The sequence below is a fragment of the Thunnus maccoyii genome, chromosome 6 (genome assembly GCF_910596095.1).
Source record: "Thunnus maccoyii chromosome 6, fThuMac1.1, whole genome shotgun sequence".
NCBI classification, from domain to species: Eukaryota; Metazoa; Chordata; class Actinopteri; order Scombriformes; family Scombridae; genus Thunnus; species Thunnus maccoyii.
In genome coordinates, this window is record NC_056538.1 from 23,943,738 (window position 1) to 23,958,449 (window position 14,712).

General features: G+C 41.6%; 1 protein-coding gene across 4 annotated transcripts in view; it reads left to right on the forward strand.

Annotated features, from left to right (window-relative positions):
- Positions 1 to 14,712, forward strand: part of synrg (synergin, gamma) — a 36,647-nt gene that overhangs the window by 6,609 nt on the left and 15,326 nt on the right. For 2 of the 4 annotated variants that reach the window (XM_042413481.1, XM_042413482.1), the window contains exons 3-15: positions 1,037 to 1,176; positions 1,675 to 1,802; positions 2,867 to 2,972; positions 3,060 to 3,171; positions 3,848 to 4,270; positions 5,181 to 5,459; positions 6,653 to 6,733; positions 6,902 to 7,098; positions 7,836 to 8,081; positions 8,168 to 8,307; positions 10,097 to 10,221; positions 10,852 to 10,914; positions 12,890 to 13,852. In XM_042413481.1, the coding sequence (XP_042269415.1) occupies positions 1,037 to 1,176; positions 1,675 to 1,802; positions 2,867 to 2,972; positions 3,060 to 3,171; positions 3,848 to 4,270; positions 5,181 to 5,459; positions 6,653 to 6,733; positions 6,902 to 7,098; positions 7,836 to 8,081; positions 8,168 to 8,307; positions 10,097 to 10,221; positions 10,852 to 10,914; positions 12,890 to 13,852 (3,003 nt within the window). The remainder of the gene's footprint in view (positions 1 to 1,036; positions 1,177 to 1,674; positions 1,803 to 2,866; positions 2,973 to 3,059; positions 3,172 to 3,847; positions 4,271 to 5,180; positions 5,460 to 6,652; positions 6,734 to 6,901; positions 7,099 to 7,835; positions 8,082 to 8,167; positions 8,308 to 10,096; positions 10,222 to 10,851; positions 10,915 to 12,889; positions 13,853 to 14,712) is intronic. The other 2 variants (XM_042413483.1, XM_042413484.1) reach the window with 2 other exon arrangements.

A 14,712-nucleotide genomic window follows, 5' to 3' on the forward strand; every position in this document is an offset into this window, starting at 1 on the left:
GGTAAAGCTTTGTAACAAGATCACAATAAAAATGTTTCCATGTTCTGTCTTGACTTTTAAAGCTTGACAAGGGTATTGCAAAAATAATATTGTGATTTTTAAATTTTGTTCAATTAGAATAAAACTAAACAATGAAATATTTATTCTAAAATAAGTACAAATTCACTTAAAAATAGATTAAAAACAACATTCAACTGTCACTGATGACACAAATGAATGAAAACTTTACTTGTGGCCTGTTAGTAATGTGAGTACGGGGCTTCATCATGAAAGATAAGAAATAGATCTCTATTTTGTTTCTTATTTTCTGTTAACAGTGAGCGTTGTTGTTTAAGGTCAAGAGGCATAAGTATGCGGTAGCAAGGAAATGTCATGTTGGAGCTCATACCTTGTTACTCATACCCATTTTTGTGCATTGTGGGCTTCAGATGTATCATTTAGCTGTTTGTGTGTGTCATATTATTATATATTTAGGTTGTTGACTTGGCAGCAACACTCCCGATAAACCATCCACACACCGCTGGGACAAGCGTCTCTCAGGGGTCATTACATGCGCCCGTTAGCAATGTCATTTCAGTCAGACAAATTAGAAAGTCTGCAGCCTCCTAAACAAGTCATTTATTCAGCACCAGTTGAGCCCTAACATGGTGAATCATCTTGAGGCACCAGTAAGAGCTGGCTGCTCATCTCTGGCTGTCAAGCTTACACAGCATCTGCAAAAACAAACACACAATTTTCCATTTTTTTTCCACCCCCCTTCACTCTTCTTGTTTTGCTCCAAGTTGTCACAACAGTCACCAAAAAAAACCAGATCTGGTTGTTGCTGAGTCCGTGTCTTTTTCCAGCTGTCCAGGAAATTGATTTGTAATACTGAATCATGTCCAGACTCTGGAGGCTTTTTTTTTTCCAAACTCCAGACTTGTATTAACTTTTCCTACTGTCACGCTTCAAATATTAATTGAATATACTATTTTTCACCATGTCTACACTTTATCATAACAGTGTTGTGTGTGTGTGTGTGTGTGTGTTCCTGCAGGCATGGTGCCCATGCAGCAACAGCAGCAGCAGCAGCAACAGCAGGGCTTCCCTATGGTCCAGGTCATGCAGCCTAACATGCAGGGCATGATGGGAATGAACTTTGGGGGACAGATGCCTCCAGGAGCCATGCCAATGCAGGTCAGTGTATGTGTGTGTGTGTGTGTTTTAATGTTGGACAGATACAGTTTTATAATACCTTTTATAGTATCTATAAAACTGGAAGCAATTATCTGGATTCTGTGTTTATTTATTTGCTTTTTAAGTTGCTTAGCACTTCAGTTATCTGCATTTTTAACAAACTTGCAGGTGTAATGAGTGTTATCGATGAATACATAATAATGAAACAGTGCCGTATTGATTTAATTAATTTCATTCAGCTGGAGGCCAAGGTTAAGGGCTCCTCTGGCTCTGTTTGTTCAAATTCATCTGCTCTCAAACATTTTTAAACATCAGCACATTAACAGGAATGTATAGCAGCCTGGTGATTTTTTAACAAGACTTTAGTCCATTAACATTATTCTGAATTGCACTGCTTTCCCTCAGTGAGAGCATTTAATATCAAGTGAAAGGAGCGTCACTGCCCGAATACTAATGAGATTTCTGAGCTGCTGTCTGTATGTCTGATGAATCTAACAGGGCGGGATGGCTATTGGGATGCAGACCCCCGGGATGCAGTTCTTGGGCCAGCCACAGTTTATGGGTATGAGACCTGCTGGACCCCAGTATACTGCAGACATGCAGAAACAAATGGCTGAGGAACACCAGTAAGACTTGTTTACACACATCTTTACAACATCATGGTTCCTCTTTGTGTCTGTTTGCTTGAAGTTCATGTGCGTAACAATGAGTGGACAAAAAAAAAAAACAGAACAGTTTTTGTGCAGAAAAGAAAAAGATACTATATTTTTAAATTATTACCCGGAAAAAAAAACTTAACTTGGACACTGAATCAGTTTCAGCTCCAGAACTGACCACTGATTGGATAACTTTATGCTCCCTTCCTTATGGTCCATTTTCCCCTTCCAGGACTTAGTTCCCCCCCCCTCTTTTACATCTCCAGGCTTTTTTCTGGGTAGTTTCTACACACACATCTATTCCTCGTTATTGCTTTATTATTGATTGGCAGTTCTCTACTGTCTAATAAAGAGAAAAATACCTCGAAAATACTGAAAAATGTCTATGATATGATTCTGAATGCTATCTTTATATGTAAAACATTATGGCTTAAGTGACAATATCTGATTAAATGTAACTCCAATGTATAATATTGACTGTGGAGAATATTATTTCTAAATCTTAAAAAAGATTTATAATTTCCAAACATGTATATCCAGCATTTCATTAATACAAGTTATATATACATATATACAGTGTATATATACATAAAGAAAAACAAAAGTCATAGAAGTTGTTAAATAGTGGTCATGATTGCTATGTTAAAGGGCAAAAATGACCATTATTTATTGGTGAGCCCCATTACTTAGAGCCAATAGGACCAACTCTTTTTTTAAAGAGCCTTCTTTTTTCTCTTTTTTTCCACTCCACTTTTTTCTTTAATGATGAAACTACATTAGATTTTTGCCCTTTTTAACTCTCACTCAGTTTCCCCTCAGAACCCATTCTGTTGAGTCTTATTTACTTTTGGCCATTTCATGTCTCTTTTATTTTAATGAATATATCCATTGGAGTAAATAGTGTGTGTCTTCACCTCTTAATTGTGTTAATAATAATAAAAAAATATCTATATTTTTACTTTGCTCACAATCTATTATTAGAGTAATATTTACTTGGGTCTCCATGTAATGTTAGTACTTTATCTAACACACAGAAAACGTCTGGAGCAGCAGCAGAAGATGCTGGAGGAGGACAGGAAAAGAAGACAATTCGAGGAGCAGAAACAGAAGCTGAGGCTGCTCAGTAGTGTCAAACCCAAGGTGAGTCTCCCCACATCCTCTTTATCTCACTATTTTCCTGACATGTCCAGTGCTCATCTTTGTAACTCACTGTTGTTTCGCTCTCAGACAGGGGAGAAGAGCCGGGATGATGCCTTGGAGGCAATCAAAGGCAACCTGGACGGTTTCAGCAGAGACGCGAAGATGCACCCCACTCCATCATCACAGACCAAGAAGCCAGGTACCCTCACATAAAAGCTTTTAGTTGTAATCCCCGGGTGTTTTTCCCGTTGTTCCTCTACATCAGCAGATCTGCTCTCTGTATCCCTGCTGAAACGCCTCTGATTAGGAACAATAACTGGATGAGAGGCAGGTCAGCATGATGACCGCCCAGCTGGCAGCCAGACGAGCCAAAATAGGAAATTTCTTGATCACATTTCTTTTTATCCTATTATTTTTACACAGTCTCTCACCTCATCTGTGCACCTGTCATTATTGTACAATTTTTATATCTGTGTTCAAAACAGTGTCTGTTTGTGGACGTCAGCGTTCACTTCCTGAACTTTTTCCAGTGTCTTAAAACTGTAGATATCCCCCCACTTAATTTATTTTTGTGCATTTCAGAAAATTGTAGGCATGCATTCATCAAACATAGCCTGAGGTAATGCTTAAGAGTCATTATTCTGGGGTTAATGTTTAAACAAATGCTACAGTTTGGAAAATTGATAATCAGTAGATTAATTAAAGAGTGAAATGCTGCATGGCAGGATTTCGCTTTAATTTGCTGTTCTACAGTTTCTGATCTTGCACAAAATAGTCTTTATCTCACTTTTGTGATGTGCAGCCCTTAATTCATTCTCCATTGTAGTGTGTGTGTCATGTGTTGTGCCATTATCATTATTTCTTCATTTTTGCAGACTCATCGCCATCACACCCGTCTGTCACCACTCACTCCCTCCCCCCAGCTTTAGCAGAGGACAATGATGAGTTTAGTGACTTTCAGGGGCCTTTAGATGCCCCTGCCTCCCTCCCCTCCTCCTCCTCATCCACTTCCTCCACCTTCGGGCTCTCCTCTCAGGCCCACGTCCAGCCTCTGTCCTCCTCTCCCAAGACAGGTTTCTCTGAGGAAGATGACGAGTTTAGTGACTTTGTTCAGGGTCCTGTAAATGCCTTCCCTTCCACAAACCTACACCTCTCCTCTCAGGCCCAAGTCCAACCTTCATCCCCTTCCTCCTCCTCCTCCTCCTCCGTCCCTCAGTCCCTCCCCGCCTCTGTGTCCATTCCCACTGCCACCCAACACTCTGCTGTCAACAGCACCAGCTCCCAATCTACATTCCAAGGTAACTCTTCTTTTGCTTTGTTGACACCTCCCCCTCCCATCCTCATAATTTATAGTCAACCATTTACACTTTGAATAATCTGGAGGATTTTTTTTTTTGTACATGTAGAGCTGCTTTTATTGCTGATGCTGAATGTTTTCACTGGTACCTCCAGATTTTTGGGTTTGGTCTTGGCCTTTGTTGCAGTGTGAAAGCATGCAGCCAGCACAGCAGATGGCCTCATTACCTAAACCTTTAAAGCTACCAGACACAACAAACTCAGCAATCAGCAAGGATGCTTAACCTGCAAAAAAACCTAACTTGCCTGGAAATGAGAGCATGTAGGAATTTGTGTGCGTTAGAGAGTTCTAACCATGTGGTATCTGTATCCACCATCGATCCTGAATCTATTTATGGTGATAGAAGGCTGTAGCTCTCGTGTCATCTGTTGTCTAATCTCTTGGTTGAGCAGCTGTTCTGTGACAGCTCCCGGCCTCTCAACTATGAATGATATGACAGAGAGATGCAACAGCTATCGCTCCATCGATGTCATCTCAATCCTTTGAGACATTTCTGACCTTGTTGTTTGGCATCTGGGGTAAGCAGATTAGATGGCCTCAGGATTGTCTGCCTGCGACATTAGAAGATACTGTAGAATCAAAATTGCAGGTTGCATCAGAAATTTGATGTTGTTAATTAAAAAATTAAAAGTCTGGTTGCACAGGATTAATACACCATGTGCAGGGCAACAATGGAACAAAACCTCATGTATAGTACAGGAAATACTGTATGACATTAAACTAAATATAAATACAAGTAGAGCAGCAAGTATAATTGCTAATTTATATTGAGGAGAAGAGGAAAGTTGCATTTCTGTGTATAGCTGTAAAGTATGTTATCAAGAAGTTTGTTCCTCATTCACCCCCTCTAGGCCCGTCCTTGGAAGAGAAGCTATTTTCCTCATGTGATCTTACGGGTGATAAGACGGCCCAGGTTAGCTTTAAATCCAAGCAGAGTTTGGCTGAAATGGGTCCTAGAGCTAAAGTTTCAACCCAGTTTCAGTCCAGCACTAAAGCCAGGAACTGGGCTGCGGCCTCTGGGGATTTGAGTTCTGTCTTCGTCGCAGAAAGGCTACCCGAGGCCCCGGTGTCAGCACCCAGCGCCCCCCCATCAGCTGCTGACTCGTCCCCTCAAACCAGTAGTGACAGTGGTGAGAGAAATGCCTGTTTATTAGACTTTCACAGCTTCTTCTTCTCTCCCTTGCTTTGCTGCAGTATTAACACATCCTCTAGGCAGTAGTTTTATTTCTGTCCTGGGTAAATATTTTCACTCTTTTTTAACCCCAACATCATAATTCTGTACCTCTTACAGCAGCTTAATCTCTTCTGTTTCTTTGGGTCATAATTGGTTTATACCACATTCAGCACTGGGCATCGCAGCCTGAAATGAAATCACACATTTTCTTTACCTGTGGGATTACTGTGGAGTGGCAGTGTCTTCTAGGTACCCTGCCTGGTGTCCGTACTTCCTCTCCTAAGCCAAGTTTCTGCTCTTATTTCTGCCCGCTTTATACCTCCATTTCTTCAGGCCAAATCTCATCAGAGGGCCTTCTCATGTTGGCGCTCTCTATACACAATGTGGAAATGGACTGTGTCTGTAGAGGTCCTGGGGTAATACCTACTGACTCAATGAGCTGCCGTCTGTTCCCTCGCTGTGTAACACCATCTCAGAGAACGACCTCTGGCGCATGCTGACTGCTTTGGTCTAACAGGATGCGCATGGACTGGCAGGTGCCATTGGGGCCTAAACATAATCCAAGGCTGATTGTGCATGCCACTCTGCTACTCCTTTGTGTTATTTGTTTGTCTGTGTCCTTGGTGTCATCGAGGGAAATACAGAGGCTCATTATGTAGACTGGGGAGATTTGTAATAAGATTCATTTAACTGCCCAAGACTGAGGGTAGTATTATGTTCAAAGTGGCTGCCTGAGTAAACATATGCTTTGCAGACACAGTGTTAGGGACACAAGCATGCAATATCTTTTTTCTATTTGCAGGAAAAATAACTTTATTAAGGTAGATGTCAACAGTTGAATGAGACTTTTAGCTATTTTTCTTACAAGGCAAACACATTCTCCCCTCTCCTTGAAGTTGGAAAAACCTAACAGACTGATTTATCAATGTCTGACGAGACAGGATGCTTGTGATTCAGTGCAGGGGAGCATTACATCTGCACTCAGCCTTCCGGACATCAGGTGTATGATTTTGTTGAGCTGGATACCAGCAGGGCTCAGCTGCCAAGAGGCTTGGCAAATCGTATGCCTGGGCAAGGCTTTTGCTAAAACAACTAACTGTGTGTGTGTGCGTTTGTGTGTGTGTGTGTGTCTCTCTCTGTTTGTGACAGCGGGTGTTGGCGTGTACCCACAACAAGAGCACATTCAGCCCATGATGCCAACCTGGGTTTACAATGACAGCCTCGTCCCAGGTAAACATTTACACATGAAAATGGCCAGTATAACGTTCCCGAGTATTCATATTGCCATGACATTAATTTGTGTTTTGTTAAAAGAAATGAAACTACACTGTACTGATCTCAAGTTTAATTAAGTATTTAATGGCTGAATTTTTTTTGTCTCTGTTTTTCTGTACTCAGAAATGTTCAAGAAGGTTCTTGAAGTCACCATGACTCCGGCAGGGATAGACACAGCCAAGCTCTATCCGATATTAATGTCATCAGGTCTTCCCAGGGAAGCACTGGGGCAAATCTGGGCATCCGCCAACCGCACAACACCTGGCATGTTGACCAAGGAGGAGCTCTACACTGTACTTGCACTAATTGGTGTGGCGCAGGTAAACACTGGCGTCAAGACAAATTATCCACTTAAAACGACTTCACTAATCACCTCCCATTGCTTCCCCGGCGCCTCGCCACAAACTCTACACTGAAATTAGACGAGCTTAGCTGGAAAGCAGGAGAAAGAGTCAGCGCTGTGAATCAGCCCAGGGCTCGTGAGCCGAAAACATGGCTGAGCCCCCCTCAGCAGAGTTTGGCAGGAGGCTTCTTATCATCCTCAGCCCGGGTCTGTCACCACCACCCCTGGGAGTATGCAAATCTGCAGGCAGCTCACGAAACACTGCATGCCACGGCTTCCATGCGAGGAATAATAAGACACCTTTGGTGATGTAAATCTTCAAGAGACTTAAAACACTAGCACAACAAGAAGCATTCTCTTGTGTGGTGAAAAAAAAAGTTTGAGTGACATCTGTTCAAAAGGAATCTGTCTTTACTGAATAATATATATGCAAGTCTTTTTTCCTAGTTCAGTGAATACATACAATGCAATACAGTGCCAACAGATAAAATAGGTTCAGAGTAGCTACTGTGTTCTGATGTCCCTCAAGATCTCTCTCTCTTTAATGATCTTTCGTAAATTAATTGACATTGGGATGTTCCGTGTGAAATTGAAATCTGCATTTTACATATTTATAAGATTCTCACAAATTGCATGATGAAATATTAAAGCTTTGCCCTTTCCGTTGGATTTATTGACTGGCCTTATCCTTAAAATCTATTTACTTTGTTTCAGAGTGGCCTCCCAGCAATGAATGTGGAAATCCTCAGTCAGTTCCCATCTCCACCAGTGCCCAACCTTCCTGCCCTGGCCATGGCCATGGCTCCCGTCATGCCCCAGCACCAGCAGCCCATGATGGCCCAGCCCCCCGTCTCCATGGCCATGCCCACACCTGCACCACCAGTCATGGCGATGACACCCGCAGCACCGGCTCAAGCACCCACAAACACTAACTTCATCGCCAGTTTCCCTCCTGCACAGGTAACACGGCCATGCTTTTAGCTCTGCATTTTCCTGTTATTGATCATAACTCACATCTCACTCACTAACACATTGACCCGTCTTAGGCGACCAAAACCGACGACGACGATTTCCAGGACTTCCAGGAGGCTCCGAAGCCAGGAGCAGGAGACCAGGCCTTCACTGAGTTCCAAGGGGATTCTAGTGCAAGTTTCCCCACCAGCAAAGCATCGCAACACCAAAACAGGTAACAGGTGTGAGTGTTGATGAGATCCTGAGAAGGAATCCTGAAATTGAGAAACGTGATTTGAATTCTAGCCTACATATTGAACAATGTATTAAAAAGCTGAAAGTTTTAATTAGTGGTTTTCACCAGCTGTTATGACCCTATGTTAAAGCTGAAGTGCAGAACTTTTGTCTCCCCCTTCTGGCAGTGAGAGTAATTATAAAAACACTGTCAACAAATGCTTACATCACAGGCTTCGCCGTAGCCTACTCGGCAGATAAATTGTTTTGAGCGTCACACAACCCTCGCAAAATGACTCATTTCACTATCAGAATTTGATTCATTCAGTCTGATAAGATTTGGAAAGTCTAGAAGAGCCGCACGATTAAATTATTTAGTCCCCATTCAAGTTAGCCGAGGGCTAACTGGATTAGCCAGCTCGGCCGGTGGAAGTCTCGGGGTGCGTATTCAAACAGCCAGTGCGGGAATGTTAAACCTGACATGAGATTTAAAAACTCTGTATACTGTGAAATACAGAGAGATTTATCTGGCCTTGATAGGCTTAATCAGCATTGTGTGAACTCGTTTGGCAAAGGCTTGAATGTAACGAATGTTCATTTATATGTAAAAGTTCTGCACTGAAGGTTTCAATCTACATTATAGGAAATATACACAGTACGTTCACTGTTCCTCATTATTTCACTACCCTTTTGCACTCCAAATATTCCTACTTTTCTGAAGAAATGATGTAAATGTTTGCAGTGTTGAGGGTCTAATATTCAGCCCTGAATGGTTATTTATAACAGAGTTATTCTGCATAATATCTGTGTCTTGTACAGTCTATCTTAGAGATGATATAGTCAGACACATCGTCTTAATATCTCCCAATAACCTCCTCAGAATAACAATGAGTTTGGGTCATCTCTTAATGAATTCATTTCAGTGGACAGTAGATTGGCTCATTTCTTTATATTACTTTCTAAGCCCGTATGGAGTGACTGTCCTTTCACTGAGGGGAAGCTGAAAGGCAATTATCCGTTGAAAGACAAAGAGAAGGCAGAACTAAATTATCTCCTATCTAAGTGGCATACTGGAGGAGTTTTATAAAAACTCATATTTCTCCCCCTGAAAACATACAAGTCAGACTGTTTCAGACAAGTAATGAGAATTCTGAGATTGTCATTTAATTAAACGAGAGGCTGAAAAAGCTCATGTAGGGTTGCCAGGCCGAACTGGCAGGCATAACTTACTGTCAGATGTCTTCAGAGAGAGGGATTTGAGGAAATTGGTTTTCACTGGAAAATGAGCTTAGCGCTTCCCCATAGCACTTGATTCTTGTGTGTTATCAGATCAGCTACATAAACAATGTAAAGTATGATTTTTATACATGTTCGGCTTTGTTTCTTATTGATTTTTCTGTATCATACAATGGCACCAGTACAAGCTCATTTGATTATAATATATATTTAAACATTTGCTTATATTTAGCTTTGTATGCCATGAGAGTAGAAAAGATAAGTTAAAAATGTCATAAAATGGACTTTCAATTTGAAATACCAGACATGTATAGTATATAATAGGTTAGGGTTAGGGTCTACCACCCTAAATAAAGCAAATATATGGATAAAAGTATCGCCAGCTTGCATCAGCATGGTTAGGCCTACAGAGAATGGAAAAGAGAAAAAAAAGTCTCTCCAAACTTTTTTAACCCAGGGTAAATGTTCAGTCAGCTCAGGCAGCTTACAGGGATTTAACTCCACTATTGAACCTCACTGCCTGATTTCTGACTATAGCTATTGTGTCCCCGCAGTGCGCCTGCCATGCTGACTCCAGTGTCTGGTTCCTCCTCTGTCTCTGTCACATCCTCTGATAAATACGCTGTCTTCAAGCAGCTGTCTGTGGATCAGCCTGCAGAGCCCACACCCCCCGCCTCAGGTACCTTCTATACCTCACACAGGGTGTACGGGATGTTAGGAACTTTGTCCGCTCTCAGGAAAATGGGTAAACTTTGGCAAAAAAGATTCACATTTATTTCATACATTAAATCTGCTCTCAGCGAAGTAGGTTTGGGAGGGAAAAAATATGCTCCTCAGACGTTTAAACCAACACAGTAACACAGAGAATGACTCACCTCCCACTCCTTCTAGCTAGAGAGCTGGCAAGGATTGATTGAAAGCAGAAAGCGACACCATCACCTCAGACGTCTCATCACTCAAATGGGTTTCGGCACATTTTACCACGACACAGCTGAGGAACAACTACTGCTCCTCAGATTCTGAAATATTGTTCATCCAACTAATACAGAATTTTTTATTACCTCAAAAATAATATTGACCCCTGAAGGTTACCTCCTGCAACTTTAAACCGGATAAACTATATCCAAAGCAGCTTAAATGAGAGCGCCTTCAGTATTAGAGGAAATGTTTTTACTACTTTATAAAGCGTGTTTTGCCCTTGAACAATACATACAGTGCATTACCAAACTATATTAAGGTAATACCTGCCTCTGTGTTACAGGTGATGGATTTTTACCCCTTGTTCTTCTTTATGTTTTTTTCAATCCAGATATTGGAGACAAATACAGTGTGTTCAGACAACTTGAGCAACCTTCTGACAAAAAACCAGTCGGTAAGAAACTCAGCGATCTCTCCTCAAACACACTCGCGTTCATATACATGTTAGCAGATCCCATCATTCTTTTCACCATCTTTGTTCCCGAGCCAAATCCCCTTTGGCCTCTTTGCCAAATGACAAAGAGGGCTCTGAGATGGTCCCTGCAAGCAACAGATGGCTAGAGGACAATAGAGACCTTCAAGAACAATATCACATTCTCTTTAAACAAAGCCTGGTTGCAATTTGTAGGGAGGAGAGTGAGATTCCTACCAATTAAACATTGTATTATAACTCGGGTAAAGCTGTCAGGTCGCTACAGAGCTGTATTACCATTTGTGCCATGTTTACACTGAATCTTGTTTTGCAAGCCTGCAGTGTTGATACCAGTGTGTTTCCCGTCCCTGTTTCATTAGAACAGTTTTCGATGGGGACGGCTCTTACAACTCCAGTAAGTCATGCTTTGCGGTGACCTTTCCTTGGCATTGTCAGGCTCCATCTCGGATGAGCCCATTAGTTATCTTTTTTCCACCATACACCAGCAGTGTGAACAGATTCTCTATTTCAGTCCACGCATATATTATACCACAGTGTATTCTGACTTTTTTTCTGTGTGCTTTTTACAAACGTCATGTTGCTCAAAGACAAAAGGATTCTGTTACTGCTGCTGAAGTTTTTAAAGCATACTGAATATGGAGTTTTCTCGATGCAAAAAATACCCATCTTAACTAGTAATTTCACTTACTATTGAATCTTAAAATCTATTTTTCTTCGTACAAAAATATAAAACAACTTTCAGTATGTAATCTGTGCTAGTTGAGGCAGTCACTACAATTTAAAATTGTTGCTACTGATCTTAAAACAATCTTCATGTGCAAATCTGGAAATCTTTATTTTTTTAACATTGGCACACATATCTAGTAAAGTACAACATATCCCATATTCTGACACATCTTGTTGAACTTATCCAATATGCAATGATTAATGGATTAGTTGATTGGCAGAAAATGAATTGGCAACTATTTTGACAATCAATTAATCATTTTGAGTAATTTTTAAGGAAAAATGTCCAAATTCTCTGATTACAGCTTCTCAAATGTGAATATTTTCTGCTTTATTCACCATTTTCGGACATTTTATAGATCAAACAACTTAGTGATTAATCGAGAAAATAACTGACATATTAATCGATAATGGAAATAATTGTAAATCATCACCCTTCAGGGGTAAAAATTGATATAATTATTATGTTTTGCTTTTGCAGCCTATTTGAAGTGAAATCTGTCCTCTCTAAACCATTCTGACGTCTCAGTAACTTTCCTGTTGTAGCAGGTCCCAGAAGAAAAAAATCTTTTTTTATATATTATAAAGCTATACATTAGTTATATATTATAAAGTATTGACTTTATGTGTCCAGTATGTATCTGGACACATAAAGCTAGTCAAATGTGACCTAAATGTGATTTTCATTGTTGTAGATCTACTGTATTTTCCTTATTCTGTTTGCTTAAAGATACACTTGACACTTCTAAAAATGAAAACCAGAAACGCTGGAGCAGCACTGGAGGCCTCTATTACTTCACTGGCACTTAGAAGTAGAAGAATTTTTAGACATTAAGAGACAAAATATCTTGTTAAGATGGATATTTCTTTGCATAATGGCATATTATTCATATTCTGCTCCAGTTTGAACTGCTCATTGCATGGTAGTGGGGATGTATGCCTCTTTTAGATGATGTAGCTTTGTTTGTGCAGTGATGTGTGCTGTTCTCTGCAGTCCAAGGAGCACAGTTAATCAGAAAACTGCAAGTTTACCATGAACATTTACAACGCGACACAGTCATAACTAATCCACTCGCTTCCTTTCTTGTAGGATTGTACAATGACATGAGTCATGGCTGAGGAATTCTTTTTGTCCGTATCCCATTATGTCTTATCTGCCATGATATTTAAAAATATATATATATCTTAAATTGTTCTCTTTGGTTCGCAGGGGAAGGATTTGCAGATTTCAAGTCTGTCAGCGCTGATGATGGCTTCACAGACTTTAAAACCGCCGACAGCGTCTCTCCACTAGACCCATCAGAACAAGCCAAGATCTTTCAGCCTGCTTTCCCTTCTGCTTTCCCCAACTCTCAGTCTTTACAACAATTACCACAACAGCAGCAACAGCCAGCAGTATCTCTCTCTCAGCCCAAAAACCCTCTCAACATGGCAGACCTGGACCTTTTCTCTTCTATAGCTCCCTCTGTTCCTGCCCCCGCTGAGACAAAACCTAGCACCTTCCCCTCTGTGTCTGTGCCCCCTTCTCTAGTCCTCTTACCAGGTGGAGCTAAGCCCCCAGGGGGAGGGGCTGATGACTTTGGTGACTTTGCCCTCTTTGGCTCCTCTTCTGATGCCGCTCCAGCTTCAGCAGCAGGAGGAGCTGTGGCAGCGCCGCAGGACGACTTTGCTGACTTCATGGCGTTCGGCAGTTCTGGTGGGGAGCCTAAATGCGAGAGCAGCGCGGGGGTCCAAGGCGAGACCTCCACTCAGCAACGACCTCAGCAGAGCTCAGACAAATATGACGTGTTTAAACAGCTGTCTCTGGAGGGAGGCCTGGCCTATGATGACACCAAGGAGAGCGGCGGAGGCTCCTTCTCTTCTCTCAAGAGCGACACGGACGACTTTGCCGACTTCCAGTCCTCAAAGTTCTGCACAGCGCTCGGTGCCTCAGAAAAGACCCTGGTGGACAAGGTGGCCGCTTTCAAACAGGCAAAGGAGGACTCCGCCTCCGTCAAGTCCCTCGACCTCCCGTCCATCGGGGGGAGCAGTGTGGGAAAAGACGACTCAGAGGATGCACTGTCAGTGCAGCTGGACATGAAGCTCTCGGACATGGGCGGAGACCTGAAGCACGTGATGTCGGACAGCTCTCTGGACTTGCCGGGTCTCTCGGCCCACCAGCCCCCCGCTACAGGTGAGGAACTAGTGCGTTTGCTCTGGTGAGGCCCTGTCCGGTCACACACACTAGTAATTCCAAGGCCAGCAGTGGCCTCTCCTCGTCAGTGCCCACCAAACTCGGGATCAAAGGGCAAGTCATAATTGAATTGAATATGTTTAAATACTCAAGACAGACAGAACACTACATGACTTTAATATGAGATTAGATGCGTCATATCATTCATTCTACATTTCATCAAACATCTCAAGATATTTATTTATTTATTTATTCATTCATTTATTTATTTATATATTTATTTATATATATATTTAAACCTTTAGTTCCTTCCTTCTTTCTTTCTTTCCATATTGCCCTCCCTCCCTCTCTGCTTATTTCATTGTAATGACAGAAAGGTCCTGGCCCATATCTCTATTTATTTTCAAATGATGAGTGCCTGGTTTAATGTGTTGGCAGTCATAGTTCATAGACGAGGTCCCCGGCTGGTGTCTGTGTGACTCGGATAAGCTTCCTGTTAGTTGTGTCTACACTGCAGTGGCAGACATCGCAGTGTACGTTTTGTCTCCATGGGCCGGACTCTGTGTGTGAGTTTGTGTGTGTGTGTGTGTGCGTGCGTGTGTGTGTGTGTGTTGCTGACATATCGAGCGACACAAACAGAAAGGTTGAACTGAATACTGTCAAGTACAGGAAGGCGTAACGGTGACTTTGTTTATTATTAATCTTTGTTTATTCTAATCACAGCTTTGGCACAATAGGCCGCAGTTTACTAGTGGCATTATCTGTAAACTATCATTCACCTTTTTAACTGTTGACATTTGGTTTGTGCTGAATAAACCAAATAATATAATTTTGATTAGCTGAAAACGTGAATAAGACAT